Source organism: Mauremys mutica, chromosome 15, assembly GCF_020497125.1.
Source record: "Mauremys mutica isolate MM-2020 ecotype Southern chromosome 15, ASM2049712v1, whole genome shotgun sequence".
NCBI lineage: Eukaryota > Metazoa > Chordata > Testudines > Geoemydidae > Mauremys > Mauremys mutica.
This window is the reverse complement of record NC_059086.1, coordinates 31,147,933-31,160,005: the sequence shown is the minus strand read 5'-3', so window position 1 is coordinate 31,160,005 and position 12,073 is coordinate 31,147,933. Positions and strand designations below refer to the sequence as shown.

General features: G+C 53.4%; 1 protein-coding gene across 1 annotated transcript; it reads left to right on the top strand.

Moving 5' to 3' along the window:
- The first annotated feature begins 1,698 nt into the window (after window positions 1-1,698).
- On the top strand, window positions 1,699-10,312 carry LOC123349974. Its single transcript, XM_044988310.1, has 4 exons — window positions 1,699-2,625; window positions 2,957-3,078; window positions 5,803-6,457; window positions 10,244-10,312. The coding sequence occupies exons 1-4, from the start codon at window positions 2,614-2,616 to the stop codon at window positions 10,310-10,312; spliced, it is 858 nt and encodes a 285-aa protein (XP_044844245.1). The 5' UTR covers window positions 1,699-2,613.
- The last annotated feature ends 1,761 nt before the right edge of the window (window positions 10,313-12,073 follow it).

The following is a 12,073-nucleotide window of genomic DNA, read 5'->3' as shown; positions in this document are numbered from 1 at the left end:
TGTGTATGGAATCAGGGAAGGGGGCTGGGTGTGTGCGTGTGGATGTAAGAGTTAGGGCAGGTGGTTGGGGTTTGTTGGAGGCTCAGGGGCAGGGGGCTGGGTGTGTGTGGAGGTGAAGGAGTCATGGCAGGGGCTGTGTGTGTGGTGGGGGGGAGTGTAGGACTCCGGGCCGGGGGCTGTATGTGTGTGTAGGAGGGTGTAGGAGTCAGGGCAGGGGGCTGGGTGTGTGTGTGGTGTTTAGGAGTCAGGGTAGGGAGCTGGGGGTATGTGAGGGGGATGTAGGAGTCAGGGCAGGGACTAGGGGGTTTGATAAACTGGGCTTCTGGGGCAGAAGCGATAACTATTCATATCAGGCATGAATTGTTTCCTGCTTGTGATTGGTGAAGATGGTACGGACTGTGTCTCTGAACCCATGTTTCTAGGGTTCTACTCCCTGGGATTTTGAAGTTGGGGGTGTCGTGGTGTGGCCCCTTTTTGGTCTGATTTGATTTTAATATGATTTAACCCTCTTGGACTAGATGATTGACCTTGACCTTGTTTCTCAGACTGTTTCTCAGACTTGTTTCTCAGACTGTGAACCTTCGACTTCAACTACTGCTTTATCAGAGGCTCCTCTTGGAATTTTTTGCTTGGGCTTGAATGTAACTCTAAGCTTTAGACAATTAGTCCAGCACTTCCGGCAGAGTGATTCCAGGGTTAATGCATTATTACTTTACCCCCAAACTGCTGGTGAAGAATTGTTAACAAACAAATTAATACATTGTGGTTTTTTCTAATTTCATTAGGGAGCCAAGTGGCTGAAAGTCTATTGTGAAATGTATGCGGTGACTTGCCTTCCCATTACTTCATGTTAGCTACCAAAGTCGCTCCTGCCTGGCTTGGGGACATGTTGCTTTTTAACAACCCTACGGTGTCTTTAAATGTCTTGTCTTGTTTTGAAACTTTGGGGCCATGTATTTCATAAAGCCCCGTCTGCAGTTAACTGTAAAATCTTAACCTTGGCTTCTTCATCGGACTGAATCAATCTGACTACGGATCTAAATGTGCTGCATGAGCAGCCACCAGATTTCCTCTTTTTTTATTGGCCCCCCTGCCTTTACAACGTTTTCTAAGGTTTTTATACTTGTTACTATGGCTATTGGAGAGACATGGTTACTGGAGTCTATAGATTCCACTTTAGAAATTGATTCTTTTTTCTCATTTACAGTTCCACTGGGGAGTCTGGGTTCCTCTTCCTCTAGAGGAATTGGTATCTCCCAAGTTTGGGCAACTGTAACGGTGGACAATTTAGGCAGGGAATTTTGCTGTAACCTTTTACATTTTCTTTTGCTGGGGTAGGTGCCTGCGCCTTAGAAAAGTCCGGCAGTGGCGTGGGTTTCTGTGAAGGCTCTGGTTTGGGCTCTGAAATGTCTTGGGGTACAATAGGCATGTTGGATTTAAAATGAATGATGCCACTTGTTCTTTTTATTATGCCTTCTGACTTGATTGGCTTAGAGATATTAAAGTGACTTTTAGATTGCAAAGACTTTTGTCTTCCTTGAGAGATACTGATATTCATATTTCACCCATACAGGCTTTTACAGCAACTTCTACAGTTTCCTGAGTTCCTTGCAATAAATGACCCCAATGTGGAGGGTCTTACAAAATATGAGTCAAGCCGTGTCCATTGTCTATGGGCTCCCTGTGAGAAACCTTCATTGGACACACATGATAGTCCTTGGGAGTGTGCATTTCCCTTAATGAGCCATCAACACTATCTGGCTTCTCTATTGTTGTACCTGAAAGACTGGTTGTGGGTGTTTCCAACCTCCCAACATCTTCCAGTGACACACACCAACCACAACTTCATAAGTGCCCATACAATGACAGCACATACAATCCACCAGGACATTAATGTTCAACAGATCGAGCCCTTTCGAATGATGCCTCATAAGGCTCACTGTGTACACAACAGAGCCGAATTCTATCACCATGGTAAATATGGGGGTGCCAGGGAACTGCCTTGGAGCACAGAGGGTCTCAGCGCCAGACACAGGGACAGAGATGTGAGGCCCCAGACCTTGCTCATGAGGAGGAGAATCAGGAACTTCACCCCGTCGACCCCCAGCATGAGACAAACCAACCCACCTGGACAGGGCCAATGCTCCAGCCTGGAGTCTGCGCTGGCCGGTGTTCACCACCTCCCATCCCCCACTGCTGTGTGCCCTGGGCCTCACCATACTCCATCCCTCACCCACATCTGCCCTGGCCCTCCCCAGCCCCCTCCCCATCTGCCCCAGTGCCCTCACCACCTCCCATCCCCCACCATGTCTGCCCTGCCCCTTGCCACCTCCCATCCTGTTCCCCCATCTGCCCCACCCCTCCTGGCTCAGCCCCACAATATTTCCTTTCAAGGCAATATTGAATGAATTAGCTGAGTCCCACCTAGTGCCACCTCCCCTGCCACTGGCCTGGTCACGCGGACAGCAGGAGCAGGCACCGCCCCTCTGCACCATGTGGGGGACCTGGGGAGGAATGGGGCTATAAGAAGAGGGGCTGGGAGTTGAGAGCCCATCACTGGGGATCTGGTGAGAGCATCTGTCTGTGAGTGACGGCACCTCCTACTCCTGCCCCATGGAAACCATGGTGAGTCCCCGCTGCCCCTCAGCTTGTGCCTTATGGCAACCCTTGTGAGTCCCTCCCGTGTCCTCCTGCCCCATGGAAACCCCCAGGTGATTCCCCACCGCCTCCTCCTGCCCTATGGAATCCCTGGTGAGTCCCCCTTGTCCCCCCCATCCTGGCCCTTAGAGCCCCATGGAAGACCTGTCTGCCATTCACACCCCACCCCATCAATCTCCAGGGGGTTATCCCCTGCCCCCTCTCCTGTCGGTAGCACACCAGGGGCTAGCGGATGTGGGTTGGTGGCTCTGGGTTGTGCCCAGGCTCAGGTGTGCTGACACTGTGGGGTCCTGTGCAGGTGTCGGGACGGATGCCCAGGGCTGGACTCCTGCTGCTGCCCCTTCTCCTCTGCTTCGGGCCAAAGACTGTCGGGAGCATCAATCCCGCCGTGCTCAGAGAGACTGTGGATCATGTGAACAAGTGAGTGAGGCCCCAGTGGGGCATTTCCCATCTGGCTGGGACCCCTCTGCCCTCCCCGGGTGGTAAATGAAGGAAAAAATGGGGGAAGATGCTTCACATTTGCCCTATGTGATTTTCTATGGCATAGGTGGCTCAGTGCATGGCAGAGCTGGGAGGGGTGATTCTGGGGTGCAGGGGGAGCTGGGGCTTGGAGCTGGAAGGGGTGACTCTGGGGTGCAGAGGGAGATGGAGCCTGGAGCTGGGAGAGGGGTAATTCTAGGGGTGCACGGGGGTGGGGGTTTCATTACTATTGTGCAAAACTGGTTGAAACTGGAATTCCAATTCCCTCGGAAATTCTGAAATTTCTATTTTCTTTTCAGTCTGAATTAGAACTAAAATTTGAAAACTTCCACTGAATGGGAATTCCAAATTTTGTTTTGGAAACATTAAAAACAGATTTCAGTTGGACCATATCTGAATATTTAATTTCAGGAAACTCAAAATATTTCCATTTCAGCTTTAGCAACTTGCATTTCCTGCTTTATAGATAATAATATGAAAGTCCATATGTTTTCACCTGTATATAAACAGTAATATAACATAACAAAAGTAAAAAAAAAAGTCATAACCAAATGTTTCAATCTAAACAAATTGTTCTGAATATTTTTCATCAGAAAATTACACAGAATCAATGTATTCCCTTGGAATGTTTAGTTTTTGTTGAATCTGCCTTTCCCTAAGGAAAACTGTTCTGTCTGAAAAAATGTGGCCCAGCACTAACCATGTGCTTGCTGTACACTCCCTTTGGAATAAAGGAGGGCCAGATACCTTGCACCTGAGACTCTTAAAAGATCTGGCCTGTAGGATAAGTGCCCCCCAGTATTGTCAGGGTGAGGATGTTAGACTTGGACATGGGAGGCTGAGCATTAGCATGAATATTCATGATCACATTCAGGCCCTATAATAGGACAAACCACCATGATCCCAGCTTCATTCCCACCCCCTGCTCCAGAGGCTGGGGGCTGCAGAAGGAGGCGGGGTGGGGCTCAGCTTAGAGGATGAAGGGTCTGGAGGGCTCACCTTGCCCCCATAGGTGACACCTGTGCTCCCCCAAGCCCATGCGGTGACCCCACCAGAGCAAGATTCCCTCCCAGTAGATCGTAGTGAAGGCAAAGGTGCACTGGGCTGGGAGTCAGGAGATCTGCTCCCATGTCTACTGTCTAGTGCTCAGCACAGCCCTTGTTACTGATTTGTTACCTGCACACTCCACCCACCTTTACCCTTCCATGGCTCAAGGCGTAACCCGGTTAATTTAGGCACCCCCACGCTTTCCCACTTCCTAGGGCTCAGGGCATCATTATCTGCAGGTTTGTGGGGCCTTTTACCAGTGAAAGAGCCTTGCACAGTAATATCCTTAACCTCTATTTACAAACAGCTACCAAAACAGAATACACAGGGGAAGCAGACAATGCTCACCACTCCCAATAAGGCAGATGGACTTTTCCTGGGGGCCAGTCAGTGCCAGGTTATGTGAGGCTCCAGCTGCTGTATTGAGGGCTGGTAGGGTGCTGAGAGCTGGCAGTGCTGATCTTGGGTTGTGTCCTGGAGTTAGCATCCCAAGAACTTCCTTCCTTTTGGACCCCACTTTATATAGTGAAACTTGAGTCCTGCTTAGCTGTACCTGACCCAATCATTGTAAACTGAAATGCTACAAAATCATGTTTTTCACCAATCCTAGCCTATTACAAAACAATTCTTTACCCAATCATATCCCACCACCTGAGATTATTTAAATCTTGCAAGATTAGTTATGCAACTGACAGAAACAATCAAAGAACCAGCCCAAGACCATCTAGATAAACAGGAGAGAAGTGGGGGACTATAATGGTAAAGCAATAGAAGTACAGATTGAACAATGACAATTGCTGATAAAGGGTTTCTTGCCAGGCTGCTGAACTCTGTCAAAGTTTTCTTTAAAGATTTAAGACCTGGTGATGGTGGGGACTGTTAGGACAGAAGCGCTGCCTTAACAGCCCAGTGTTACATTTTCTTTATAATTTAGAGGGAATGTGATTCTCTGGTTCCTGGCTGCTGCTGCTTATTGCTGAAAAAGGCCTCAGACCTTGCAGATTAGTGCCCTGTTCTCAGTCAGTTATGAGCCCCCAACCCTCCCCAATTGAGCTGCACAAGGCCATTTCAAGCAGAGGTGGGATGAGAACCCAGCTTTCTAACCTGGTAGATATAGAGCCTTTCACACTGAATGTGCCACATATCGGTGCCATTGTTATCCCACCTTAAATCACAGTCACAGTCCCCTCCCAAAGCTGGGGGGAGAAACGAGGAGCCCTGATCTCCAGTGTTCTTCAGCTCTCCAAAAAATCGCTGTGTATCCTGCGGCCAACTGTGCATCACGTCCCTCTCTTGGGGTGGCTCCGCATAAAAGCTCTGACTTGCTCCTGGAGCTCAGGTGGTAACACTCAGCGCTGTGGGGCTGACGGACCAAAGCTCACACCAGGCTGATGATTCCTGGGGGTGCCTGTGGCAGTTCCTTCTTAAAAACGCCCTCCAAGATTATTTTATTCTTCCAGGGAGCAAACGTCCCCTGACCCAGGCTGGAGCCTGAGAGCCTAGAACCAGCCAGTGGTGGTGCCATGTGCGGTCCACCCAAGTTTGCCGCTCGGGGCTGGGGCAGAGCTGTTCAGAGCCCCCTGTCTCCTCACTGCCCTTTGCTTTGCCTTCCCTTAGGGATGGGTTGGCTGTTGAATACGCCTTCGCCATCAGCCTGGAGAAAGCCAGTTGTGAGAACCCATCTGGGCTGGAACAGGTGCTGCGCAGGAACAAGCTGCGGGACATGCAGGCGGCCATCAACCCAGAGGGTGTCCTGTATGACCCAGACGAAGGGCCCATTGTGGCTGCCCGGATGCAGCGCCTGGGCAGGGCGGGGGAACACGCCGAGTGGCGCCTGCTCCAGGGCGACCGGAACAGCCCTGTGCAGAAGCTCCTGGCCCGGACCTACAACGAGAGAAGCTGCCTGATCTTCTTCACCGTCCGCTCGCCCTGTGCGGGGACGTGCCTGCTGGTGAAGAGGCCCCACAACATCCTACGGATGGTGAGCGACACCTTCCGCCCCATCGACCACAACTACAAGGCCTTCGTCTTCTGGCAGATCTACCGTCAGGACCGGGACCTGGATCCCCAAAGCCTGCTGGAGGCCTGGCACCGGCTGCCTGATGTGCCCCTGCTGCGCTGTGACACCAACGGCTGCAGGGACTGCAGAGGGAACGACCCCAGCCCCGACCCCAGCGCCTGCCTGGATGAGATTCGAGCCATGAGGCAGCCGCTGCACCCATCTGGCAGGGGGCAGGAGGGAGAGCTGGGCGGAGAGGGGAGAGCAGAGGATGTAGGGGAGAGCAAGGGGCACCTTCGGAGGGTTGGGGAGATGATGGGGCAGGGGGAATCATTGGAGAGTTGGGGGGACAATGGGGTCGGGGGCGATGTCGTAACATTGGGCGGATGGCCGGACATTGAGCTTCGTCGGAGGCGTAGGGGACGGTGGGGTGGGTTTCGCCGTGGGTGGCGCCGTGGGTGGCGTTGGGGACGGCGGGGCTGAGGGAACCACTGGACGGTTGGGGGGGATGACGGGCCAGGGGGCACCAGCCCGGGAGGGCGGGGCACGGGGCACCATCGGAAGAATTGGGAGATGCAGGGGGTGGGCCATTTCTTCTCTCAAGGCCTGTGATTTTGCAGTGTCCCCCAGTCCCTAAATGATTAACACCAATAAAGTGTTGGAGCATCCTGGGGTCTCGTGTCTCTGTCCCTGTGTCTGTCTCCCTCCTCTCTGTCCGTGCATCTGGACTTTACACAGCGTGGGAGGCCTCCCAGCCTCCCTGGCAGTGCCCCCTTCATGAGGCCAGGCCTGGCCCCCACTTTTTGCATGGGGCTCCCCCTGAGCCCAGACCCCTGGCAGAGTCACCCCCTTGGGAGCGAGGCCGGGCAGCCTTTGCCAGACACCCAGCTCGCTATGGATGAACCTGGCCATCTGCTGCCATCTGCTGGAGAGGTGGCCCCAGTTTGCATGTTTCCTGCCAGCTCCGCACTGGCTGGATCAGACGGGGGGATGCTCAGCGGGGGCTGAGAGGGGTCAGGGCAGATCTGTCCTGTGTGCTCTGGGCGGGTCCATGAGATTGGCCGGCACGCGCCACAGCACGGGAACTGCTGGGCAACACGCCCTGGCTCCAGCGCTGTGCACACATCCACCTGCAGTGGGACGTGTAGGTGCCCCGTCACTCCACGGAGACCTGCAGCTCCCCGGCCTGACGGGACGAGGTTCCAGGCAGTGGCTGGAGGCTCTGAGGTGCTGCGCTGGGGATGGGGGACGAGAATGGTCACTTTGACAGCTGTGGGATCCTCAATGTCTCGGTTATGGGGTAGGAGGAATAAAGTGTTGTTACCCTGATTATGTGAATGATGGACTATGAGACTGTTTCATGACAGAGGGACTCATAATCAACTAAGTAGCACTCGCTAGACAAGGGACATGGGTTCCAAAAGCCAGTGAATTGAGAGAGGTTGGGGGGGTGTGCGTGCGTGCGTGCGTGCGTGCGTGCGTGCGCGCGCGCGTGTGTGCGTGTGCGTGAGTGATTTTGATTTTGGTTTTGATTTTGATTTTGATTGTATTAGGAGTTTAGTTAGAAACTGCTGAGCTTAATTCACTTTGGGCCAATGGTGCACCACCACTGGGGTTCCCCTACTACTAATCTAAAAGAGCTAAAATTACTGAGCGGAGGTCACTGAGTGCTGTGTTAACTAGTGGGGGTGCCTGAAAATATATTGCTAATCCGCTTGCAGAGTAGTTTGCAGGATGGTTGGAGCGGTTCATGGGACAGCTGGTGGAGTAGAGCAGCTGGTGGAGCAGTGCAGCTTGTGGGATGGTTGGAGCGGCCCACGGAACAGCGAGTGGAGCAGAGCGGAGCAGTTTGCAGGGACGGCTGGAGAAGCGGAGCAGCTAGTGGAGCAAAGCTGTTCGTGGTGAAGGCTGCAGCAGAGCTCCACGGAGAGGCGGGGCAGTTGGCCTCGGCTCACGTAAGGTGCCACTTAACACCCCGTGTGCCCCCCCCCTCCCCCAATTCCACCCAGGCTGGGGGGGTGGTGTAAAACTCTGCATATGAACTTTTGAACTCTGGGGCAGCACTGACCAGGGACAGAGACTTTTGGGTTGTTGGACTTTGGGGTGACTTAAGACCCTAAGGGAAAAGGACATTGCCCAACTTACTTGGAGGTGGGTCTTTTGCTCATGGTTTGTGTTATGAATCCTGTTTGTGGTATGTCCCCAATGTAATGCCGCATTGTTTCCCTCCTTCATTAAAAGGATTTTGCTACACTCAGACTCCGTTCTTGCGAGAGGGAAAGTATTGCTTCCTAGAGGCACCCGGTGCGGGGGGGTGTGTGTGTGTGTAATTGTCCCAGGTCACTGGGTGGGGGCTCAAGCTGGTTTTGCATTGTGTTATTGAAACGGAACCCCTGGATACTGAACCCGGCCCTTGTTGCTACCACCTCAGAGGGGCAGAAGGGTTACAGATATAATAGGCATCACAGAAACTTGGTGGAATGAGGCTAATCAATGGGACACAGTAAAACCAGGGTACAAAATATATCGGAAGGACAGAACAGGTCGTGCTGGTGGGGGAGTGGCACTAGATGTGAAAGAAAGCGTAGAATCAAATGAAGTAAAAGTCGGAAATGAATCAAATTGTACCATAGACTCTCTATGGATAGAAATTCCATGCTCTAATAATAAGTATATAGCAGTAGGGCTATATTACCGCCCTCCTGACCAGGGTGGTGAAGCACTGGAATGAGTTACCTAGGGAGGTGGTGCAATCTTAGTGGTTTTTAAGGTCAGGCTTGACAGAGCTCTGGCTGGGATGATTTAGGGGATTGGTCCTGCTTTGAGCAGGGGGCTGGACTAGATGACTTCCTGAAGTCCCTTCTAACTCTGATGTTCTATGATTCTATGAATCCGAAGTCAACCCCAACAGCGGCAGGGTGAGGCTCCAAGCTTCTCTGAATTAACCTGGCCACCTGCTGTCATCTGCTGGTGAACAGGAGGAAGACTAATGCAAGGAGCAGACCCTGCTTTGCAGTTGCCCTGCTTGGGGGCCCAAGGGGTCAGGGATAGGGGTTCGGGCTGAGGCCAATGTGGGCGCTCTGTCACCCTGGGCTTCAAGCCATTATTATAGCCTATCCCCCTTGCCCCCCGTCAAGCTGTGTGAGGCTGATCCTGTGGCATCTGGGGGTTGACGGAGCCCCCTGGGTGGGCTCCACAAAGTCTGTCCCCACCAAAGGGAGGAGGCAGCCATCTTTGTCACCATGGCTCACAAGACCCAGTGCCCCCTCACTGGCACAAAGGGAGGTGATAAAACCCTGAGGAGTTGGGGTAGGGGAGAGGGTTATGGGTCCGGATGGGGGGCTGCTCCCTGCGCCTGGTGGATGCCACCTGAGGGTGTGGCCCAGTTGAGGATGCTGCTCCAGGGTCAGGGCACAGTGAGGTTGGGGTATCCTGGGGAAGAGACTGCAGTTGAGGAGGGGGTCCCAGGCAGGGATCAGAGTCTGCATGGGAATAGAGATCCTGGGGCAGGGGGCACACACCCTGAGGTGGGTGGGGGGTCTCCAGGCAGGGGAGTGAAATTGGGGGGGTCCTGGGGAAGGAGATGCACCTGAGGCAGACTCACACTTGGGTGGGAGTCCGGGGGCAGGGGACAGCATCGTTTTGGGTGTCTCCAGGCAGTGGGTGCAATGGGGTTGATGCTTTCAGGGCAGAGTGTGCAGTTGGGAGTTCCTAGGGCAGGAGGGGTGCAGTTGGGTTGGGGGTCCCTTGGCCAGGAGGGTTGCAGTTGGGTTGGGAGTCCCTGGGGAAGGAGAGGTTCAGTTGGGTTGGAGGTCCTAGGGCAGGGGGTGCCATCGGGGTAGTATCATGAGAAGTTTCCATTCCACTGTGTTCACAACACACGCGTGATTAAGTTGCTGATTCTGTGCTGGGCGACTGAGGCCAATAAAGCTCCCAAGGACCCGGAACCTGGCATCTCTGCCCCGATGCTGGATGCCAGGACATCTTCATCCAGCTCTGCTCAGAAAACCTCTTCCTTGGCTGGCTCCCAAACGGCATCAGCTTGTGCCTGTAACACAGGAGACCCCGACTCAGCCCCTGGCACAGCAGCTGGGACAGCAGCCGGCCAATCAGCACCTGGCCCAGTAGACCAGCTCCTGTTTATGATCCTGGGGTTGAGTCAAACGGGTACGTGCTGTGCGAGACGCCTGTCACTTGTTCCCTGGTTCTTACCCAGGCCAAAGACCGTTCCAGCTGGATTCCTCTGGAGGGGGTACGGTGAGCAGATGTCCTGATTTTATAGGGACAGTCCCGATTTTGGGGTATTTTTTTTATATAGGCGCCTATTACCCCCTCGCCCCCGTCCCAATTTTTCATACTTGCTGTCTGGTCACCCTTGGAGGGGGCCAGGGGCAGGGAGGTCCCTTTGCCCCCACAGAAGGATGTGGGACTTGGGAGGGAGGCCCTCCCGCTCCCCACACCCTGCCACAGACCAGGTCGCTAGGATATAGATAGGCAGGCCTGCCTGTAAAAATACCTGTAGACTTTAAGAACTTAGGTGTATTTTTACCACTTAGCTAGTTACTGGGGTATAAAACAAAGAATGAAAATCACAGTCTGCCTGTGTCTGGGCCTTCTCTCTCTAGGACAGTCTGAGGCCTGGTTCTTAGGCTAAGGCCTTTGGCCAAGCAGCAGAGGCAGCCATAAGCTGGGAAGCGAAGGTCACATCCTCAGATCCCAAACCCGTCACACTGAAATAAGGTGCTATTGGGCTGTTAGGAATAAATCCTGTCCTGATAGTGCCCATCTCCGCCAGAGAAAGATGATTAAAGAAAACGTACTTTGATAACATCCCGTCTGGCAAGATATCACTTATCAGTGGTTGTGGTTGTGAAACCCTCATGTCTGTATCTTTTATCTTTACGGCCCCCACTTTTCAATTGTTAATCTGTCTGGTTCTCTAATTGTCTCTGTCTGCTGTGTAACTAATTTTGCGAGGTGTAAGTTAATTAAGGTGGTGGGATATAATTGGTTAGAGAATTATGCTACAATATGTTAGGATTGGTTAGATAGATTTCAGTAAAACGATTGATTTAGGTATAACTGAGAATATTACTAAATAAACTAGGGGCAAAGAGGGAGTAATTTGGGATTCAAAAATAAGGAAAAAGGAACTTGGATTGAAGCTTGCTGGAAGTTCACCCCAATCACCATGGAATTGTTTGCACCTTCGGACTCTGGGTATTGTCGCTCTCTGTTCATGCGAGAAGGGCCAGGGAAGTGGGAGGGTGAAGAAATAAGCCCTCTAAGAAAGGTCACCAGAAGCTGGTCCCTCAGGGGCTGGAGGCTGCCGGCCCCGCAGCTCTTGAGCCACCAGCACTGCCACAAGGGCCGTTTCTTTCTCAAACCAAGGTTAGGCCACAGGGGAAGCTCGGCCAGGGCTGAGGCGAGGGGTTTGCGTAAGGCTCAGGAGCGAGGCCCCCCGGCCACACAGCTCTTGCCTCACCATCATCACCGCAAGGCCCGTTTACTTCCCAAGCCGCATTTGCGACAGCCGGGGAGGTCGGCCAATGGGGACGCCCTGTGCCTGGCACGGTGCGGTGCGGGGGGGCAGGTGTCTCACCCAGCCAGGTTAGGCCTTGAACCTCTTTGTCAGGGCGAGCACCCCCCCAGGACAGGACCCAGCCCTACCCCCAAGTGCCATGAACCACCCTGCCCCATAGTCCCCAGCTGGGGGCCTGACTCCCACCCAGTCTCCCTGGGGTGGGGGCACCGGTTGGGTGCAGATGGGACACACAGCCCGATGGCTTTCCTGACGAGGGCATCATTGGCAGGGACAGCACCGGGAGCTCCTGGAGAGCTGGTGGCTTGCGGGGGGCCCAGCCAGCATCCTGCTCTCAGCACGGGGTG